General features: G+C 47.0%; 1 protein-coding gene across 3 annotated transcripts in view; it reads left to right on the top strand.

Moving 5' to 3' along the window:
• The window catches only part of Insr (insulin receptor), a 138,128-nt gene that overhangs the window by 79,215 nt on the left and 35,631 nt on the right, over positions 1-23,282 (top strand). For all 3 annotated transcript variants that reach the window (XM_028857383.2, XM_037198401.1, XM_037198400.1), the window contains exons 4-9: positions 6,726-6,874; positions 8,439-8,583; positions 11,927-12,141; positions 14,979-15,105; positions 16,314-16,570; positions 19,554-19,721. In XM_028857383.2, coding sequence (XP_028713216.1) covers positions 6,726-6,874; positions 8,439-8,583; positions 11,927-12,141; positions 14,979-15,105; positions 16,314-16,570; positions 19,554-19,721 — 1,061 coding nt within the window. The remainder of the gene's footprint in view (positions 1-6,725; positions 6,875-8,438; positions 8,584-11,926; positions 12,142-14,978; positions 15,106-16,313; positions 16,571-19,553; positions 19,722-23,282) is intronic.

Below are 23,282 nucleotides of genomic sequence, written 5' to 3'. Positions count from 1 at the left end.
GTTTGGGGGCTTTGCTGTAAATCACACCCTTGTGTCCCTGATCTCTCCAGGTCTTTTATTATGAAGGAGTGTTGGATTTTGTCAAAGGCCTTTTCTGCATCTAATGAGATGGTCATGTGTTTTTTTTCTTTCAATGTGTTTATATGGTGGATTAAAGTATGTTGAACCATCTTTGCACCTGTGGGATGAAACCTACTTGGTTAGGGTGAATGATCTTTTCTATTTGTTCTTAGATTCAGTTTGCAGGTATTATATTGAGACTATTTGCATCTGTGTTTATAAGGGAAGTTGGTCTGTAATTTGTTAGGTCTTTATGTGGTTTAGGTATCAGAGTAATTGGGTTTGTTTAAAGAACTGGGCAACATTCCTTCTGTTTCTTTGAAAGTCAGCTAGAATTCTGTGCTAAAGTCAGTTAGCCCTGGGCTTTTTTTATTTTTGTGGTTGGGAGACTTTTAATGACTGCTTCTATTATACTAGGAGTTATAGGTCTATTTAAATTGCTTAATTGATCTTTGTTAAGAGGTATGTATTGAGAAAATTATATATATTTATTTATATATTTACATATTATATATATATATATATATATATTTACATTTTCTAATTTGGAGTGCAAGTTTTTAAAGTATGTATTTATGATTCTCTGGATTTCCTTGGTGTCTGTAGTTATGTCCACCTTTTTGTTTCTAATTTTGTTAATTTGGATATTCTCTCTATGCCTTTTTGTAAATTTGTCTAAGGGTTGCAATCTTACTGATTTTTTTTTCAAAGAACCAACACTTTGTTTCATTGATTATTTCTATTTTTTGTCTCTGTTTTATTCATTTTAGGCCAGAGTTTGATTATTTATTGCTGTATACTCCTTTTGGATATGATTTCTTCTTTTTATTCTAGAGCTTTCAAGTATGCTATTAAGTATGAGATCTCTTCATTTTTTTTTTTTTTTTTTTTTACATTTTAATTTCAATTTTTTAATGGAACTTAGATCTATATGAACTTGCCTTTTAGGACTCCCTTTATTGTGTTATATAAGTTTGTAGATGTGTTTTGATTTAAAATCTTTAATTTCTGTCTCGACTCATTTCTCATTCGGTGGAGAGTTGTTCAGTTTCCGGAGTTTGTAAACTTTCTGCTGTTTCTCTGTTGTAGATATCCAGCTTTGATCCGCGGTGGTCTGATAGGATGCAGGTGTTGCTTTGAGGTTTTTGTGTCTGTTGGATTTGCTTTATGTCGGCATATGTTGCCAGTTTTGGAGAAAGTTACATAATTATGTTTCAGGGAAGAAGGTATATTCTTTTGAGTTTCGGCAAAATATTTTGTAAATATCTGTTAGGTCCATTTGGTTTAAGGCATCAGTTAGCTCCAGCATTTCTTTTTTAGTTTTTGTCTGGATGACCTGTCTACTGATGGGAGTGGGTACTGAGGTGTCCCACTGTCACTGTGTGAGGGTCCATGTGTGATTTAAGTTGTAGCAGTGTTTCTTCTTGAACTTGAGAGCCCTTGTGTTTGGTGCATAGATGTTAAGAATCACAGTGACCCCTTGATGGAATCTCTGCAGTGAGTATGTAGTGTCCCTCTCTATTCTTCTGATTAGTTTTTGTTTGAAGTCTATTTTGTCCGATATTAAAATGGCTACATTGGCTGGCTTCCTGGGTCCATTTGCTTGGAATCTTTTCCTATCCTTTACCCTGAGGTGATGTCTGTCCTTGATGTTGAGCTGTGTTTCTTGAATGCAGCTGAAGGATGGATCCTGTGTTCACATCCATTCTGTTAGTCTGTGTCTTTTTATTGGAGGATTGAGACCATCTACATTGAGAACTACTGATGAGCAGTGTTCTTTGATTCCCGCTGTTTTGTTGTGGTGGTGTGTCCCCCTAGTTGATTTGCTGTTATTTATTCCCTGTGTTTTCTTGGTTGTTGTTAGCCTCTTTACGTTGACATTTATAATACTGCTTAAATTTAATTAATCATGGATTGTCTTTCTTTTTCCATCCTTGTGATAGTTTTCCTGGGTATAGTATGCTGTGGTCCTTTAGAATGTGTAGAACATCTGTCTAGGCTCTTTTAGGCTTCACAATCTCCACTAAAAGTTTAGGTCTTATTCAATACAGCAGTGTTTCTCAACCTGTGGGTTGCAACCTTTGGGGGTCACATATCAGAGATCCTGCATGTTAGATATTTACATTACTAGTCACAACAGTAGCAAAATTACAGTTAAGAAGCAGCAATGAAATCATTTTATGGTTGGGAGTCACTACAACGTGAGGAAGTGTATTAAAGGATCGCAGCATTAGGAAGGTTGAGATCACTGGTTTATATGTTATTTATTCCGTTTTTCTGCGCAGCTGTGTAATGAGTCTTTTTCTGTCCCGCCAGTCAGCTCCCAAATAATGACATGAAGACTTCTTATTAATTATGAATGCTTGGCCAATAGCTTAGGCTTGTTCCTAACTAGCTCTTATCACTTCAAATAGCCCCTTTATATTAATCTGTGTTTTATCTTCCCAGAGTCCTCTCTGTCTCTGGAAGTCCCACCTAACCTCTGCCTGCCTAGCTATTGGCTATTCAGCTCTTTATTAAGCAAATTGGCAAAGATACATCTTTACAGTATAAGCAAATATTCCGCAACAGCTGCTAATAGTGTCATTCTGTGCTGGTGTCTATGCATCCGGGGGGTGTTTGAGGTGATTCTAGGTGCTGACGTCTGGTCTGGCCTTTGTCAAGTGGCTGTTCTGTTCCTTGGTTTCTCTTGTCTTCTGTGGGTCCTAGCAACGTGTGATGGCTGTGGACTGTCTTGTTGGGAGTGCTTCCTCAGGCCCGTGGGTGGCAGAGAGCAGCAGAGGTAGGCTAGGTGAAGAGACTGCGAGGGGCTTCAGGAAACAGCTAAGGGATCCTGTTCATGCCTAGAGGTGGTGTCCCAGGCATTTGGAGGTGTGGGAAGAGGGGATTCTGCAGGTAGGTTGCAGTAAGGCAAAGAATTGTCTAGGGAGACAGGAGTCTCAGCGGGGCCCTGAGCCTGAACCAAGAGTTGGAGTCTCCAGTGAACGGAGTTGAGTTGTAAAGTCCTGGTTAGCAGGATTTTATAGGGCTGAGGGTGAGAATGGAGAGATCATGAATGATAACGGGAAGGATAGTGTGATTCACCTGCCTGAGTCCATATTGTGTGTGGCCACTGGGGGTCCCAGTAGAGAGTTTTTCTAGGTATTAGGGGCTGACACAGAGGAATGGGGATGGGCTAGAAGTAGGGATTGAGAGGGTCCACAGTGTTAGGAAAGCTGGGTCTGTACCAAGGTTTGGGTGAGTCCTCAGGCACTGGAGTTAGGGAGTAAGGACAGGCCTCTGCAAGACGTCTGTGACTGGGCTTGGGATGAGACTGGAGAGGTTGTAATGGAGGGCCAGAAGGAGAGAGGGGATTGCTTGCCTGAGTCCCAGCCAGGGGTGGAATGTGATTCTCAGGGTTGTAAAGAGCAGAGTTCTAGAAACCCACATAGATTCATTGGAACACCCTACCAGCTATGGGCACACCAAGGTGTTTGGCAGGATGAGGAGCTACTTCTTTCTGAAACAAGGAAACTCAGATATTTGGGGTGTGTGTTTAGTTTGCAAAGTATGTGTGCATGAATGCTTGCAAATGTGTGTGTATCAGGAAGGGGGAATTATCTAAAGTCTTTCTCTCTTCCTTGGCTGCCTCTTCTGTTCCAGCCCAGATGTTTGCACAGTGTCTGGGGTTAGTATCAGACTTCACACGTTCAAGGCTCAGTACCTTCCGAGGCTGCCCTGATTTCTGACATCAGCAGTACTTCAGAGAGCCCCAGAACACCCACGCTTCTGACCAGCTGGTTGTAAGTTTAGGAGCTTCCCTGGAATGGCTTAGAACTGAAATAAAGAATGGAGAAACTGCACATGGGCACACATCAGTGTCCCGCACATTTGTGACAGTACGAGGCTGGAGGATCATGTCAGGAGTCCCGCTCTATCACTCTCCACCTGCTGCTTGGGTTAAGGTCTCTCACTGAACCTGGACCGGAACCCGGTGATCCTCCTGTCTGTGCACCCCACCCCACCGCCCAGGGCTCAGGGTCTAGGTGCACCGCCACACCTAACGTGTAAAAATGTGGGTGTTGGGGACTTAGCATCAGGTCCTTTGCTTGTGCAGCCAGCACACTCACATCCTGAGCCACCTCATCTGAGGTGCCTGAGATGGATGCTTAGAGACCATCAGGAGCGGTCATGGGAGATGAGCTTGTACACCAGTCGTGGTTGACAGGATTTTGTTTCGTTTGGTGGTTTGTCATTCTTTTGAGATAGGGTCTCACTTGTGCAGATCAAGCTGGTCTCAAGGTGGCAGTGGTCTGCAGTGCTGTGTGTGTGTGCGCACACGCGTGTGTGTGTGTGTGCAGGAGGCCATCACAGTGCATGTACAGAGGTCTGAGGACAACTTGGCTCTCTTCTTCCACCACGTAGGTCCTGGGGATTGAACTCAGCTTGGTGGGAAGCGTCTTTACCCTGGAGCTGTCTCAGCACTGGAGTGCTGGAACCACATATGCAAATCCCCCACACCCGCCTGGGACCAACTGTGCGACCTGACAGTGGCTGAGACTTTCATAGTCCCTGTCTTCTAGGAAGAGGGGAGACGAGTGAAAAGATGGACATCTGTGGCTGGGCAGTTAGCTGCATCAGCAGGCAAGCACAGAGGCCCGAATTCAACCACTCGAACGCACATAAAATATTATTTTAGAAACCCGAATATGATGGTGTGCACTTATGACCCCAGTTCTGGGAAGGAGGAGACAGGAGGAGACAGCCCTGGAATTCACTGGCCAGCCAGCACAGGCCTGTCAGCAAGTTCCAGGTTCAGTTGAGAGACAAGTTGGAAGGCACCTGAGGAATGACACACAAAGTTGACCTCTTGTCTCTGTAAAGATGTGTGAGCACACCCCCAACCCCCCCCCCCATGCACACACGTACGCGCATGGAATCCTATCATGTGGTCAGTGATTCTATGAACCATGCCTAAAGGATGAGATTCCAGGAAAAACTCTATGGGTTGGGGAGACCGCTCAGTTGGTAAAGTGCTGACATCCGTTTGAGCCCTAGCACCCTTGGGAAAAGCTGAGCGTGGTGGTCTGTGCTTGTCATACCAACACTGGAGAGGTGTGGCGCTGTCAGGTCTGCTCTGTGCAGAAAAGGAAGGAAGTTTCTTACATCAGGAAAGTAGGGTGTTGGTTTTGTGTGTGTGTGTGTGTGTGTGTGTGTGTGTGTGTGTGTGTGTGTGTGAGAATGTGGATGTATATGGGTGTGCTCATGTTGGTGTGTGTGTGTTCAGATGTGGGGAGGTCGGAGGACAACCTCAGATTATTCTCCGAATCCTACCCACTTTCTTTGAGAGGGGGTCTCTTACTGGCTTGCTCACCTGCTAGGTTAGGCTGGTGGGTCAGTGAGCACCAGGAGTCCATCTTCTCCTCAGTGCTGATCTTACAGACAGGTAACAGCATGTCTGCTATTTTTTTTTAAAACATCTTTCATTACATATTCACTTACTGATTTTGTGTGAGCTTCACGATCAGTTGGCAGTTTGCGGTACTCTGTCCCCCTTTCACCTTGTGGGTCCCAGGGACTGAACTCAGGGTGGCAGGCTTGGTGCTCGGCTGCAAGTCCCCTACCCTTCGAGCTGTCTCTCTAGCCAATGCCTGGCATTTTTATGTGGGTTATGAGGGTTCAACCCAGAGTCTCATACTTGTGAGCCGTCTCCCAAACCCTGGGCAATGATTTTAGGATTTTTTTTTTTTTAGGGGATGATTGGTTGTTCTAAGTATGTGGGAAGCATTTGACAATGTCTGGAAATATTTTTGGTTGTGGCAACGTGGAGATGGGATGCTGTTGGTATTGATTATAGCTTGGGAATCCTGCTCTGCATCCTGTACTGTCCATGGGTGTCTCATTACCATTGTGAAGATATACTGGGTTTCAGTTATTTGGAGTGCTATACCAGTGACTTTTCTGTTGCTGTGATAAAACACTCTGACCAAAAGCAACTTAGAGGGGAAATGCTCATTTCAGCTTATACTGCCTGCTCACAGTCTATCCTCAAGAGAAGTCAGGCAGAAGTCTGAAACAGACACAACTGAGCAGTGGTTCTCAACCTTCCAAATGCTTCGACCCTTTAATACAGTTCTTCATGTTGTAGTGACCCCCAACCATAACATTGTTTCATTACTACTTTATAACTGTAATTCTGCTGCTGTTATGAATCGTAATATAAATATCTGATATGTAGGATATCTGATATACAACCCCCCAGAGGATTGTGACCCACAGGCTGAAAACAGCTGCCATAGAGCAAAGATGCTTGCTGGCTGAGTTTCTGGCTCACATACAGCTACTTTTCTTATACAGCCCAGGCCCACCTGCCTAGGAAATGGTGCCACCCACAGTGGGTTGGGCCTTCTCACATCAATCAACAATCCAGATAACTGCCACAGTCATGGTCATGGGCCAATCTGATCTAGGCAGTCCTCAACTGAGACCCCTCAAGATGACTCTAGGCTGTATCTTGCTGACAGCTGAAGCTAACTAGGACAAGGGCTGAGCTTAGTACATCTACCTTAGAGTAATAGATTAAGTCCACCGCTGAGTCCCAGTGAAGCATGCTGTATTCCAAATGGTGGGGGAAGGGACCCTGTGCACCTGATTGACCTATTTCTCTTTCTCTGATCCGCTCTCAGCTTGATGTGCACCCCGTGTCTGGGACCCTGTCCTAAGGTCTGCCAAATCCTCGATGGTGAGAAGACCATTGACTCTGTGACATCTGCCCAGGAGCTCCGAGGCTGCACTGTGATCAATGGCAGCCTGATCATCAACATTCGAGGGGGCAGTGAGTACTCCCAGGAGGGCCTGTCACTTACTGTACTCTGAGCATGGAAGTGCATAGCCCAGGGAATTCCTCACATTCCCTTCTCAACTTTCATGACTGTATTCACTTGGGTCCTGTGGTCTCAGCTACTCAGGAGGCTGGGATCGGAGGATTGTTTGAGTCTAGGAAGTTCAGACCGGCCTGGGTGACTTAATCTTATCTAAAGAAAAGAAACAACAGAACAAACCAACAAAGAATACATCTTTCAGTGGCCCTCTAAGTAGGAGACTCATACTCGGAGTTGCCTCAAAATCCAAAATGAAAAGTTACTGGCTCTGTGTTTGCTGAAAATTCTTATTTTCCAATCTGCATCAGGAATCTGTATTCATTTTATTTTTTGTTAATGATTGTTTTGTCCGCATGTATGTATATACACTGTGTCTGTGTGGTGTCCACAAAAGCCGGAAGTGGGCACTGCAGTTTCAGATGGTAGTGAGCTGCTGTGTGGGTGCTGGGAACTGAACCCAGGTCCTCTGCAGGAGCAGCAAGTGCTCTTAACTACTACTGAGCCATCTCTAGCCCCGGGAATCTGTGTTCTTACCGATACGCACTGAGTCTGCGGGCTCACACTTGTTATCCCAGCACTCAGGAGATGGAGGTAGGAAGAGTTAGGGTTCATCCTTGGCTACAGTGTGAATTTGAAGAAATAAAGAAAAAGCCTCCAAGCTGGAAAAGCTTTACTGTGGGTAGGTCTGCAGGTCAGTAGGTAGAGTGCTTGCCTAGCACCCACGGGTTCGGTCCTCAGTACTATGTCTCTAGGGCACACTGGGAAAGCAGAGACCATGAAAGTCAGAAGTTCAAGGGTGTCTTTGGTTAGATAGTAAATTTGAGGCCAACTTGGGCTACATGAGACTTTGTTTCAAAAATAAAAAGAAATAAATAAAATAAAGCAAGCATGATGTATTGTAGATTTGCTTCAAACTCACTATGTAGCCATGGGTAACTTTCATGCCTAATCTTCCTGTTGTCACATTCTGAGTGCTGGGATAAAAGAAGGGCAGGAACACACACACACACACACACACACACACACTAGGAAGGCAGGAACATACACACATACACACAACAGGAGGACAGGAATACAGACACAGACAGACACAGACACAGACACACACACACACACACACACACACACACACACACACACCAGGAGGGCATGAACACACAGACAGACAGACAGACAGACACACACACACACAGACCAGGAAGCAAGGAACACACACAGACACACAGACACACACACTCCAGGAGGGCATGAACACACACACACACACACACACACACACACACACACACACGGAAGGCAGGAACATACATACAACAGGAGGACAGGAATACAGACACAGACACACACACACACACACACACACACACACCAGGAGGGCATGAACACACAGACACACAGACACACAGACCAGGAAGGCAGGAACACACACACACACACACACACACACACACACACACACACACACGGGCTCGATGAAAATTCCTGCCGTCTCTCATGGGTGCTTCCTCCTTTTCGTAGACAACCTGGCAGCTGAGCTGGAGGCTAACCTTGGCCTCATTGAAGAAATCTCAGGGTTCCTAAAAATCCGGCGCTCCTATGCTCTAGTATCACTTTCTTTCTTCCGGAAGCTACATCTGATTCGAGGGGAGACCTTGGAAATCGGGTATGTGCACCTGGCTGTGTTTGTGGCTGCCAACCAAGGAACTTAGGAATGAGGAGGCAGCATGGGGGGGGGATGACTCACCAGGTAAACTGCTTACTTTGCAACATTAAGACCTGAATTTGACCCCAAGTTTAAATGGGGGGGGGATACTAGTGTTGGGAACCCAAGACAGGTGGACCCCTGGGGCTCCTGGCCAGCCTCACCTTCTTATCAGGTTGGAGGCCAGTGAGAGACCCTGGCTCAGAAAACCACGGTGGAGGAGGCATGAGGGATGGCAGCCAGGTTTTCCTCCGTCCTCCACACTCAGGAGCACACACATGTAAACGTAGCCATGCATGTGTGGGTGCACGTACAGACGCATACACACACAGACACATTCACACACACTCAAAATTTAGGACTTTTTTTTTTTTTTTAAAGATTTATTTATTTATTATGTATGCAGTGTTCTGCCTGCATGTATACCTGCAGGCCAGAAGAGGGCGCCAGATCTCATTACAGATGGTTGTGAGCCACCATGTGGTTGCTGGGAATTGAACTCAGGACCTCTGGAAGAGCAGCCAGTGCTCTTAACTGCTGAGCCATCTCTCTAGCCCAGGACTTTTTGAAAACCCAGCTGAACCAAAACGAAGTGTCTTTTAGGTGTTAGTCCCTGTGACATTCCTGATCCTCATCCAGCCGAGAAATACAAAGTCTACTTTACAGTCTTCCTGGGGGAGCCAGAGGGTGCTGGCTGGGGTTTGCCAATGGCGTGTGCATCTGTCAGAGCTTCTCTGGGGATGGAGTGGGATAAATACCCGGTCACAGCCATGTTTGAAAACTTATTGGTTCTGTTAATACAAAACTCCTACTCTGACCTCAGAGGGGTAAGAGAGAATTTATTTTCGAGTCAATTATTAGTAGCATGGCCCAGGAACACTGATAAAGGTAATCCCAAACTACATATTCCAGTGTAGTGACAATCTCATGCAGTTTTCATAGTAATAGAATACAAAGTCACAAACCAAGGCACTTTGAAAGGACAGTGGTAGAAACATTGAAGAGATGAGTAGCAATAAACCAGGAAGTCTCTGTTCAGATGTCATCCGATGACATTCTTGGTCTTTGATTGATGGAAGCTAATGGTCTGATGTGCTAGTACATTCCAAAAGGTTTACATGCCAGTCACGAGGATGTTAGTCAGGCTCAGAGGTGGGCAAGGAGTGGCTGTTAAGGGGTTAAAGGCAGACCAGGATAAATCGTAGTTAGGCTTTGGACCTGCAACACTCCAACCTCTCCACAGTTATTAAAAATTTAATCAACTAATCAGCCCTGTAGACGGTTCAACATCAGGTGTTATGTCCATGGTGTCCCCGCCTCCCTCCCCCCAGGAACTTTTTTCACCAGTCTCTTAATGGAGACTGCACCTGCGTTGAGATGTTCATCTTTCCTGGCCCCTGGAATTCCACCTCCTCCAGGCTTCCTCCCAGCCACCCGGGTGCCCTTTCTCATTTCCCTCTCAGTCCCCATTCATTTTCTGAGCTGGAGTGTGGGCTCCCAGCCATGGCCCGCGTCTTGGGATCTCGCTCTACATAAGCCGAGATACTGAGTCCTGATTCTCTTCTTCCCCACCACCCCAAGCCTGTCTCTGTAGCTTGCCTCAGGTGACCTCTGGAAGCGTCAGGTACAGCAAGTGCCCTTCTGACACGTTATCCGTCCTTGTTTCTGGGACTCTCCACATCCCACAGAGCCCGCTTAGGTTGATCAACCAAACAAATCCAGCGTGTGGTGCTCTGAAAAGTAGAGGTGGACTCATGAGCACGAGGATCATTGAGAAATGCAATGGAGAAGTTAGATTCTGTGTTTCTCAGGGCACAGACGGGTGCCTTGTCTCCAGTCCTGCAGCTGTCAAAGGAACAGCAACTAGGGAAAGGGGCGGAAGGCCACTCTGGGTGGCTCTGCCAGTCCACGCTGCGTCGTAAAGCAGAGCTACCCAACTGGGCACCTGGGAGGTGGAAGCAGGCTAATCTCAAGGCCAGCCTGGCCTGGTCTGTGCAGTGATTTCTAAGTCCAGCCCAGGCTACAGAGTGAGACCGTGTCTCAAAACCATTTAAAAACAAACAGACAGACAGACAGACAGACAGACAGGAGCACAACACAAAACCAAACCAAACGTGCCTGAAAACTTCCGTACTTTTTGTCGCCAAAGTTGATTTCTGTTTCTATTTTTATTGTCAGACCTGGGTCACAGCCCCCCAACCCCATCCAAAACCCAGTCTGACCCTCACCCCCGCTACCCCTCTACCTCTTCCTGTGGTATTGTGTTCCCCAAAATATTGTGCACCCTAACAAACTTATCTGGGGTCAGAGAACAGACAGCCACTAGATACAAAGGCTAGAAAATGGTGGCACTCACACCTTTAATCCTAGCATTCCAGAGATAGAAATCCCTCTGGATCTCTGTGAGTTCAAAGCCACATTGGAAACAGCCAGGCATGGTGACACACGCCTTTAATCCCAGAAAGCCAGCCTTTAATCCCAGGGAGTGATGGTAGAAGGCAGAAAGGTATATAAGGCATGAGGACCAGAAACTAGAAGCATTTGGCTGGTTAAGCTTTTAGGTTTTGAGCAGCACAGTTCAGCTGAGAACCATTTGGATATGAGGACACAGAGGCTTCCAGTCTGAGGAAACAAGATCAGCGAGAAGTTGGCCAGATTCATGCTACACCTTCCTCTTCCTCTGTCTTTGTCTCCTCTTTCTTTTTCAGCTCCTTTTCTTCTCCCTTATTTTGCCATATTGGGAGTTAAATTTGGTGCCTGGTGCATGCTAGGCAAGCACTCTACCCCTGGGCCACACCCCAGCCCCTCACTGGGGGATGCTAGGCAGGGGCTCTACCCCTGAGCCACACCCCTAGTCCCTCACTGGGGGATGCTAGGAGAGTGTTCTACACATTCCTGGCCATGAAGACTTGTCAACTTCCTTGTTCTCCACAGTCCCAAAGATAATTTTTGAGTCTGTGCTAAACAAGTGGCTAGAACTAGGCCTTTAGCACTGAAGAGGGTCACCTCCAGGCATGGACCTCATTACCTAGTTTTTCATTTTACTTAACTATGATATTTAACATTTTTGAGAATTTATTATACACATATAGTGTATTTTTTTTTATCACAACCAGCCCCTACACCTCCCTCTTTCTCCTCATAGACCCACCCCACCCCGACTCCCTCTCAAGTTCATTTCTTCTTCTTTTTTTTTTTTTTAAACAAAATTACAACCCATTGAATGTGCTTTGTGGCCCCCGCCATCTTGGAATAGAAGAAGATGGGCTGGGGAGTGACTGGCAGTGTATGTGTGTCTCTGTAGGAACTATTCTTTCTACGCCTTGGACAACCAGAACCTCAGGCAGCTCTGGGACTGGAGCAAACACAACCTCACCATCACTCAGGGCAAGCTCTTCTTCCACTACAACCCCAAACTCTGCTTGTCGGAGATTCACAAGATGGAAGAAGTTTCCGGAACTAAGGGCCGCCAGGAGAAGAACGACATTGCCCTGAAGACCAATGGGGACCAGGCATCCTGTAAGTCCATTCATCCTTCTGTCCCCAGTGCCCGCCCTCTGCCAGCCACTGTCCCAGCCCCCAGGAAAGTGCCATTGTCCTTTGTTGAGCTACAGCTTTCTGTGAGAGGAATTTTAAAATACCAAAGGCAGGTGTGTATGTATGTGTGTGTGTGTGTGTGTGTATGTGTGTCGTGTGTGTGTGTGTGTGTGTGTGTGTGCGTGCATGCATGTCTGTGTACAGGTGTGTGTGTGTGTGTGTGCGCGCGTGTGTGCATGCATGCATGTCTGTGTACAGGTGTGTGTGTGTGTGTGTGTGTGTGTGTGTGCGCACACACATCTGTGGAGGACAGAGGACCTCAGCTGTCATTCCCTAGGCATCAGCCACTGTTTTTCTTTTTTAGTAGATAGGGTTTCTTGCTGCCCGGAGCACACCAATAGACTCTGTGGGCTGCAGAGAACCACAGGGATCCATCTTTCCGACTTTTTCAGTGCTGGGTTAGGAGTGTACATCACTGTCTTAGTCAGTGTCCTATCGCTGTGAAGAGACACATGACCAAGGCAGTTCTTGTAAAGGGAAGCGTTTAATTGGGGCTGGCTTGCAGCTTCAGAAGCTCAGTCCATTATCATCATGGTGGGGAGCATGGGGCAGACAGGCAAGCATGGGGCTGAGAGCTTACATCCTGACCCATCGGCAGCAGTAGAGAGAAGAGAGAAACTAGGCCTGGCATGGGCTTTTTAACCTCAAACCCCCATCCCATGACACACCTCCTCCAACAAGGCCACGCCTCCTAATCCTTCCCAAATATTTCCACTGGGGACCAAGCATTCAAACATATGAGCCTATAGGGGCCATTCTTATTCAAACCATCATATTCCACTTCCTGTCCCCCATAGGTTTGAAGCCATATCATAATGCAAATCAAAAGCCTCTATGGTTTTCCACAGTCTCAACTCTGTTTAAAAATCTGAAGTCTCTCCTGAGACTCAAGGTAGTCTCTGAAATATAACCCCCTGTAAAATCAAAATAAAAAAGCATATCACATACTTGCAACATACAGAGGCAGAGGATATCCTTACCATTCCAAAAGGGAAGAAAGGGAGCACAGTGAGGAAATACGGGACCAAAGCAAGCCTGAAAACCGGCCGGGCAAACTCAAACTCTGTGTTAGATGGCTCTTCCTTTGCAGCTTTGCTGAACGCAGCACACTTCTCTCTCTCGGGCAGATGTCCCATGGTTCTAGCATCTCCAACATCTTGGGGTCTCCAGTGCCATTCAGACTTCATCCTCACAGCTCCACACAATGGCCTGTCCTGGCCTCCATGCAGGGACTCCCCTGTTTCACTAACTGGGGACCAGGCATTCAATCCTACGAGCCTGTGGGGGCCGTTCTCATTCAAACCACCACAGCTGTGACGACTGGAGGTTTTTTTCTTTTCCTTTTTTTAAATGAGGGTTCTGGGGGTGAAACTCAGGTCCTCAGCCCTACAAAGAGAGTATTCACCAAGTAAGAGGCAGGCCTTATGTGTCTCATGTGAGTCAGTTGCACAAAGAACGGTGTGTGATGCCGCGTAAACATAAAACTATGCTGAGGGTGTCAAGGTTGATGACATCTGCGGCAGTCTGGGTCACCTGGAAAGCAATGACAAGGTGAAGTTTGGGGCTGGAGAGATGGTTCTGTTCCTCTGATGAAAAGCATCTTGCGGGAGAAAGTGTCTATTTTATCTTACATTTCTAAGGCACAACCCATCATTCAGGGAGGTCAAGGCAAGAAGAACCCAAGGCAGGAACTGAAGCAGAGACTATGAAAGAGTGCTGTTTGTTGTCAACTAATTTTCTTATATAGTCCAAGGCCACCTACCTAGGGATGGCTCTGTCCACAGTGGGCTGGGCCCTTCACATCAATCATCAATCCAAAAAAAAGTTTCACAGATATGACCATAGGCCAGTCTGATGGAAGAAGTTCTTCAATTGAGGGTCCCTCTTCCCAGGTATGTCAAGTTGACAACCAAGATTAGCCATCATACCTGCACATACATGAGCATGCATAAACATGCACACATACACATAAAAAAGAGCTCAAACATGCCTGACTAGGTGTCCTTTTTGCATTGGCATGGATCATCCACGAGTCACTTGAGCATCTTATTTGGTTGAATCTTCAACACCTAATTGAGCTGCTGACTTCCTACCTTTCAAACTCAGCAAGACCAGTTCTCTGCTTTTGTGGATGAGACCCATGTAAGCGGATTATATACATCCCCCCACCCCCCACCCCCGTTTTAATTTTCACTTGACACAATCTAGAATCGCCTGAAAGATAATCGTAACTGAGGAATTGTCCAGATCAGGTTGGCCTGTAGGCATGTCTGTGGAGTATTTTCTTGGTTGACAGTTGGTCATTTTGGTGGTTTCTCGCTGGCCTGGAGCTCATCAAGGAGGCTTTGCTGGCTTGGGCTTTGTTTTGACTGTTAATTGAAATGAGAAGAGCCATTTTATGGACTGGATCTTGAACAATGTGAGAGTAGAGAAAGCTTGCTAAGTATAGGCAGCAAACAGGCATCACCCATGCGTTCATCTCTCTCTGCTATTGGTGGATGATGAGCTATGACTGATGGCTTGAGTTCCTGCCTGATTCCCCTGAAATGATAGATTCTGACCTGGAATGGTAGCCAAACAACTCTTCTCCCTTGAGTTGCTTTTTGTCCCAGTATTATATTACAAAATGAAACTAGGTCGTCTCTCTCCATCCCTCAATCGAATCCCTCCAAGAGGTGGGAGGCTGAATACATTGCTCTGAAGCGAATTATCCAATTGCCTGACCTTTTTTTTTTTTTTCCCCTCTTGAACTTTTCTAGGTGAAAATGAGTTACTTAAATTTTCTTTCATTCGGACATCTTTTGACAAGATCTTGCTGAGGTGGGAGCCCTACTGGCCCCCCGACTTCCGAGACCTCCTGGGATTCATGCTCTTCTACAAAGAGGCGTAAGTCAAAGGAGGTGGACTGTTCATTGTGCTCCTTGTTGCAGGGACAGACACAGCCCTTAGGGAGGATTTGTCTTGACTCACAGCTTGTGTGGTGGGGATGCCATGGTAGCATGAAGCAGCTGGATACATTGCATCCACAGTCAGGATGTGGAGAGATGAACTGGTGCTCAGTTCACACTCTCCTTTAAAATTAGATACTATTCTAAGTGTATGGTTTTAAGTTTCCATATATTTATGCAGTGTATTTTGATCATATCCATCCACCACTTTTTTCCTCCAACATGCACTGGTGTGTCCACTCCATTGCCTTCCTAACTTCATGTCCTCTCTGGTGTTGGCAACCCCCTGAATCCGGTTAGTGCTGCCCACCTGTGCATGCGTGTGGAGCCATCCGCCAGAGACCGAGCAACTACCAGTGTCCGTGTTCCCAAAGGGGAGTGACTTAGACTCCCTTAGCAGCTACTCCACCACCCATGCTGGAATGTTGACTGGTACAGGCAACCACAGCTGGTCTGAGTGATGTGTGCAGCAGCCATACCATGTCCAGAAGTCAGCATTTCACAGCTCTCCTACTCATCATCCAGTGTTCTCTTCTGGCCCCCGAAGGCACATGCATACAATTACACACACTCGGATATACATTCACACTTTTGAGAAAGCCATGAATTTTGGAATGTACTTGAAATCCCATCTCTGAGGAAGCAGAAATGGGCAGATCTTTGGGGTCTCTGGCTAGTTAGCCTAGCCTGTGAGGTGAATTTCAGGCCAGACATGATCATTCTGTCTCAAAACACAAGGTTGGAATCAAGTGTGAATGCCATTAATCCCAACACTGAGGAAACAAGAGGCCAGCAGATTTCTGTGAGTTTGAGGACAGCCAGGACTAGAGTCTGTCTCAACAAGAAAAACAAAACAAAAAACAAGATAGATGGCACCTGATGGTATCCTCCAGGTCCATGCACATACACTTATAATGTGCATTACACACACACACACACACACACACACACACACGCACGCACGCACGCACGCACGCACGCACGCACGCACGCACGCACGCATGCACATACGCTCGCACGCACGCACAAACCAAAGAGAAAAGAAGTGAGCCTCTATCTCATGACCCTCCAAGGCCCCCACTCTACTTAGTACTGAGATTGACATCTACACAGTGGCAGCTTACCTCCCCCTCTTGTTTTTCAAAGCCCTTATCAGAACGTGACGGAGTTTGATGGACAGGATGCTTGTGGCTCCAATAGCTGGACTGTGGTTGATATTGACCCTCCCCAGAGGTCCAACGACCCCAAGTCTCAGACCCCGAGCCACCCTGGGTGGCTCATGCGAGGCCTCAAGCCCTGGACTCAGTATGCCATCTTTGTCAAGACCTTGGTTACCTTCTCTGATGAGCGCCGGACCTACGGAGCCAAAAGTGACATCATCTACGTGCAGACAGATGCCACCAGTAAGTGTGTCCTGTGAATGTGGGTTTGCTGTGGAACTGACTCTCTGGCCTTTGGTAGGCAACTTGGTGATGTCCTGTGACAGGCTTTCTTCTGGAGTCGGTGTCTGGAGGAGCTAAGGGCTGAGGCTTATATTTTCAGAGGATAACCTGGTAGCCATGAACTACCTCAGAGTTCAGGAGTTCATGCTTGGGCTGAGAAGATGGCTCAGTGAGCAAGATTGTGTGCTGTTCCCATCAATGACATTGAATGCTGGGTGTGGCCACGTTCATGCCTCAGAGTCCTGGGCGTCAGGGGTGACCATGTGCATGTCTGTAACCCCAGGATCCTGTTTTGAGAGAGAAGGTAGACAGTGATAGAATAAGGTGCCTGACTTCCTCCTCTGACCTCAGCACGTGTACAGACACTACACATCTAACACACACATGCACACCCCACATATAACACATACACTACAATTAACACACACAGCACATATAACACAATACCATATGTAACACATATTCATACATGGACACCTATCCATCTCATGTAAATGCTCACATACCACATATAACACACGCATACACACCACATATAACACACGCATACTGCATGTAACATTCACATAGACACCACATGTAACACACATGTATGTGTATAACCACCACATATAATGTGCTCACATACCACATATGACATACATGTACATGCACATTAGCACACATGCACACACACCACACATGCACACACATAAACATGCATGTACATATATACACATAACACATGTACATACATATAACATGCACATACACATATAACACCAAACACATGTAGCACATACCTTCTTGAACTCAGACCAGCTGTGATTACCTGCACAAGATTGTCTTCGACATCTGTCACGGGGAGGGAGAGGCCGAGCATGGTGGTGCACACCTTTAATCTTGCCCTTGAGAGGCAGAGGTAGACGGATGTCTGTGAGTTCAAGCCCAGCCTGGTCTAAGTAGTGACTTCTAGGCCATCCTGGGCCACACAATGAGAGCTGTCAATCAGCAAATAATTAAAAAACGAGAGCTAGACCTGGTTATACACACCTGTAGTCTTATCACTTGGGATGCTGAGGCAAGAGAATTGCTGTTTGAGGCCGGGCTGGGCTACACATCAAAACCTTCTTACAACCTCAAGACAGCACAAAGTAATAGTGAAATGCTTGGGAGATGCAGGCAGGTGGATCGGGAGCTTGGAGTCTTTTCTATCTATGTATTAGGTTTGACGCCAACTGGACTGTGTGAGATTTAGCGCAAACACATCCAAACCAAGGAGAAACTCGTAGGAAATAACCACGAAAGAAGCTTCTCTTACTGTCTGTTACTTTACTTGTCCTGTTTTGTTATGGCTGTTGTTATTTTCTGTTAGTTATGAATGAAGTTTATCATATGGGGGAACTGATGGTTCAGTGCTGCATGTGGTTTCAGATATCCACTGCAGCTATGAAATGTGCCACGTAGATAAGGGGACTGCCGCATGCTTTCTCTATGCTGTCACGAAAACTTCAAACATGAAAATAATGCCTTCGTGTGAGCGCCTCGCTTCTACAAGGTGCAATCTTGTCTAACGTGGAGAGAGTGCCTTCGTGTGAGCGCCTCGCCCCACATGGTGTGATTTCACTCTCGTCTCCCCCGACCTTTAGTTTTCTATCTTTTTTCGTTAGGGTGTAGTGTCTCGTAGCAACTTAGTTATTTTTCTGCCAGGATTAACTCCTCTTCTTAGCAAAGTAGTCTTCAAGGAGGGAAAATTCTGTGCCTCCCGAGGAAGGGAGGACGCCTGGCAATGTCCGGTCACAGCTGGGAAGTGGAGTGGCTGACAGGGAGTTGTCTGCCCCACATGTCACATGCACAGAGTAAGCAGACCCTCACAGCTCACAGGCTCTGCTGCTCCAGATTCTTCACCAGACACTTCTCTAGAAGCTCTCACCTTGCATCTACCGAGATTAGTTCCCAGAAACTTCTACCTTCCTGGTCTTTGCACACTTTTTGCTTTTGCCTTGAGAGCTCCGTGCTTTCCTCTCCAGCTCTCTCAGCCTCCAACATTCTGTGTGTGGCATATGCTGGAGGTCGACGTTGGAGTTTTCCTCAGTTTTTTCTACCTTATGTATTCTGGCAGGGCCTCTCAACGAAGACAGGGGTTGCTGATCTCTGCCTCTGGCTGCTGGGTTATAGGTAGGCTGCTACAGCCCTCGCTGCTGGGCGCTTCTGTGGGTGCTGCAGATCTGAACTGTCCTTATGCTTCTGTGGCAAGTGCTTTACCATTGGGCCATCTCCTTGTCTCAGGTAGCACCGTTCTTCAGAGGGAGAGTTTGTGTGACCTGAAGGCTGTTGCAGGACAGCCGAGTAGCACCGTCTGGGTATGTGGCTTGGTTGGTAGAGTGCTTGCCTAGCTTGTATGAAGCCCTAGGTTAAATCCCCAGAACCACATAAACCAGGTATGGTGGTGCATGTCTTTCTTCCCAGCATGCAGGAGGTAGGTAGATCAGGAGTTCAAGCACATCCTTGGCTACCTTATCAAGTTTGCAGCTAGCCTGGGCTACATGACAGCCTGTCTTAAAAATAAACAAACAAACAGATACAGTTCATGATTTCAAGTGCTTTCAGTGACTGGGTTTGATTTTGTGCCCATGTTAACCAAAATTCATCTCTTCCGTCGATTCTCTTTTGGCCCCAGGAACATCTTTCTAGTGCCCACAACAGCAAGAGCTTTGGCATCTGTCAGAGCCAAAGTCTGTGGAGTAAATGACACAAGGTGGGCACATAATCCACAGCATGAATGGACGGACAGTCACTCCTGCCCGGGCTGGGCAAGCATTTAACCATGCCTGCTTTTCTCCGATGTTAAAGAACTCCAGTCAACAAAGCTGTGGATTTGGCTGGGCCACTGCCCACTGCTCAGGGGCACCCGACAGCTTACACACTCTCCCTCACGGCAGCTTGTTTCTTTTCTCCTTTACAGATCCTTCTGTCCCCCTGGACCCCATATCGGTTTCTAACTCCTCCTCTCAGATTATCTTAAAGTGGAAGCCCCCCTCCGACCCCAACGGCAACATCACGCACTACCTGGTCTACTGGGAGAGGCAGGCCGAGGACAGCGAGCTGTCCGAGTTGGATTATTGTCTCAAAGGTGAGCGCGGGCAGTTGTCATGGGGTTGGCTGTGTCCCGGTTCTCTCATGGGGACACAAGCCCCTTTTCCCGTTTTCCAGGGTGCCTGCACATGTACACACATACATGTGCACACATATTCATACTCCACTCTGTCTCACATAAGGCACACTTGTGTGTGTGTGCATGTATGTGTAGAGGTCAGAACAACTTTGGGTGTATGTCCAAGAATGCTGTATACCTTGTTTTTCAATTTTTTCTTGGTTTTTGAGACAGGGTCTCACAGAGACCACGGTGGACTTAAACTCACTGTTTAGCTGAGGAAGACACTGGGTTTCTTGCTCCTCCTGTCTCTACCTCCTGAGTGTTGGAGCTACAGGATATACCACCAGGCTGAGTTGTGCAGGGCCAGAGAGTCAAGCCCAGGGCTGAGTGGGTGCTGACATTATACCACCAGAGCCACACCCCCATCCCATGTTTTCTCTGGATTAAAAATATTTTATTCCACTTATTTATTTACCTAGTCTCTCTTTGTGTGGACACACATGTGCTGTGGCATGTGTGGAGGTCAGAGGTCAGCTCACAGGAGTCTGTTGTCTTGTCAGCCATGTGGGTACCAGGGATCAAACTCAAGTGATCAGGCGTGGGGGCAAGCTCCCTCACCTGCTGAGTCATCTCTCTAGCCCCTCTGTTTTTAAGATTTCAGTACCGTGCATTGAACCCAGGGCCTCGTGCGTACCAGGCAAGTGTTACCCCTGATCTATAGCCCAGCCCTTGCCTTGTGGATTTTTATTTTTATTTGAGACAGGGTATTTCACTGTTTGGGTAAGCAGGCTAATCTGGCTAATGAGTGACCCTCAAGATTCTACCTTTCTCCACCTCACTGGGATTACAAATATACACCACCACAACCAGCTTTTCACATGGGTTCTGGGATCAAACTCAGGTCCCTGTCTGAGCCATCTCCCCAGAGCGCACACACATCTTTAGACATTGCACACGGATCCACACTCATCATCTCCCCAGTGCGCACACATCTTTAGACATTGCACACGGATCCACACTCACCATCTCCCCAGAGCGCACACATCTTTAGACATTGCACATGGATCCACACTCACCATCTCCCCAGTGCTCACACATCTTTAGACATTGCACATGGATCCACACTCACCATCTCCCCAGTGTGCACACATCTTTAGACATTGCACATGGATCCACACTCACCATCTCCCCAGAGCGCACACACATCTTTAGACATTGCACACGGATCCACACTCACCATCTCCCCAGTGTGCACACATCTTTAGACATTGCACACGGATCCACACTCACCATCTCCCCAGAGCGCACACACACACACACACATTTTTGGACATTGCACATGGCTCCACACTTTGGAGGCTGCTGAAAATCCCAGACAGCGCTGTGTGACGAGCACTTTCCGAGTGTCCGAAGCCCTGGGTTCAGTTCCCTGGCCTGTAGGACAAACAAGGACTAGATATAATGGTGCACCACACAGTGCACAGACATATATAAAATGTGTAGAAAGAAAATCTGGGTAGCGACTGTCTTCACCCCTTCCCTGTGGTGGAAACATTCGGAATCTTTTCAGCACTGGTTGCAGTGGCTGAGGCGTACGTGTGAGCGCACAAGCATAGTGGAGAAGCAGAGTGGACCGAGCTTACGGAGTAGCAGTCATATCGACTGTCCTGGAGTTGCCGTTCATGGTCACTGTATTGTGTATCTAAAAGTGGGTTATCAAAACAGAACCCTCACAGGGCAGCAAGCTGGCTCAGTGGATGGAGGCGCTTGCTGCCAAGCCTGATGACCTGAGTCTGCTTCCTAGGACCTACATGGTACAAAGAGAGAACTCACTGCCAAAAGTTATCATCTGACAACCCCCCCCCCCCCGACACACTGAATTTATTAACAAAACAAAACAAAACACCACAACCCGCCATCGGATCAGAGGAGGTGAAAATGTTCTGTTCACTTAGTTGTTTGTTGCCTTTGTCTCTGATTCGTTTTCAGCCAGCAGTGTCTTAGCCTGTGACCTTGCAGAAGCAGGCCAAGGGGGCTGCTGGAGAGGTGTGGCTGAGGTCTGTGCTCTGATCCACCCCGGCCCTGGCATCTGGTTTTGGCCAAGTCACACAGCAAGTAGTCTGTCTCCTTTTGTGGAGAAGGGGCGGAGGACAGATGATTCCTGGGAACAGTCCCAACTCTAAGATCATGTGGTATATGCATGCCGGTGACATCATGCCTGCCGGGGCCAGGATCACCAGCTTGATTTATCTCCTTGCATTCTTTATATAACTCGAGAGCGAGTCCAGTCCTGGGCTCGGCTCTGACCTGTTGGCTCTGCATTTGAGTATAGGAAACCACCTGCTCTCCATGCTTCCAGCAACGCCAAAATTTTAGTTTGTTTGTTTTGTTTAAAAGAAAAAAAAAAACGACTTAAAAAAAAGTTTGATTTTGTTTTTGTTGTTTGTTCTTAAACAAGGTTTCACGTGACCCAGGTTGGCCTCACACTCACAGTGTAGCCTGAGGATGACCCTGACCATCCTGTCTCCACTGCTGGAGTGCGCGATGACAGGTGTTTCCTACTATGCCGGGCTAACCACAGCAAGCTTTCAGGGCTGAGGCTGTAGCATGGTTGGTGGAGGGCTCCCTTCTCAGCAGCACACAGGTGGCACAGGCCTGTAACTATAGCACTTGGGAGGAGGAGGCAGGAAGGTTGGGTGTTTAACATCATCCCTACCTACATAGCAAGTTTGAGACCATTCAGAGCTAGATGAGACCCTGTCTCAGAACAAACATAAAACCACTTTAAATCCATGAGTACGGCAGGACTGTTTGACAATGTTTAAATATTTGATCATCACAGAATTTATATATGTTTGTGTGAAGGCGTAGACATTTCTGGTTGTGTGTTTGGAGTCTGACTGAGCCATCTCTCCAGTGTTCACATACACATTTTTAAACATTACACACAGATCCACACTCTGCTGGAGACATACACAGGGCTGTGTTTGAGGTTGATGCCGGTGGCTTGCTCTGTGGCTTTCCACCTTATTTCTTGAGGCAAGGCGTGTCCCTGAATTTGATGCGCACTGATTTGGCTAGCCTGGCTGGCCAGCGAGTTCCAGGGATCCTCCTGTCTCTACTTTCCCAGCACTGTAAGGGGAGTGAGATGTGTGTTGTTATGTCTGGTTCTTATGTGGGTGCTGGGGATCGAACTCAGGTCCTCAAGGTTGAGTGACAGCCACCTTACCCATGGAGCCTTTTCGCCAGCCCACAGGAGCTTAGCTCATGGGGAGGCCTAACAGTAGTCAAGTTTACGTGGATGAAGGCGGAGTGTGGAGGAACTGGAAGTCAGTGTTGAATGAGGACAGGGCTTCAGTTTGGTTAGACGAGAAAGTTCTGGAAACGGGTAGAAACAACGATTGTGCCGCCCTGTAAACAGACAGTGCCACCAACTCTATACCAACACATGGTTTCAATGGTAACATTTTGTTTATTTAATCCTAATTTCAATAGTACACACAATAAATGACCAGTAGTAGCTTTCTGTTAGTGCCA

The sequence above is a fragment of the Peromyscus leucopus genome, chromosome 23 (assembly GCF_004664715.2).
Source record: "Peromyscus leucopus breed LL Stock chromosome 23, UCI_PerLeu_2.1, whole genome shotgun sequence".
Classification (NCBI taxonomy): Eukaryota; Metazoa; Chordata; class Mammalia; order Rodentia; family Cricetidae; genus Peromyscus; species Peromyscus leucopus.
Note: the sequence above shows the minus strand (reverse complement) of the source record. Positions and strands in the feature narration are given on the sequence as shown.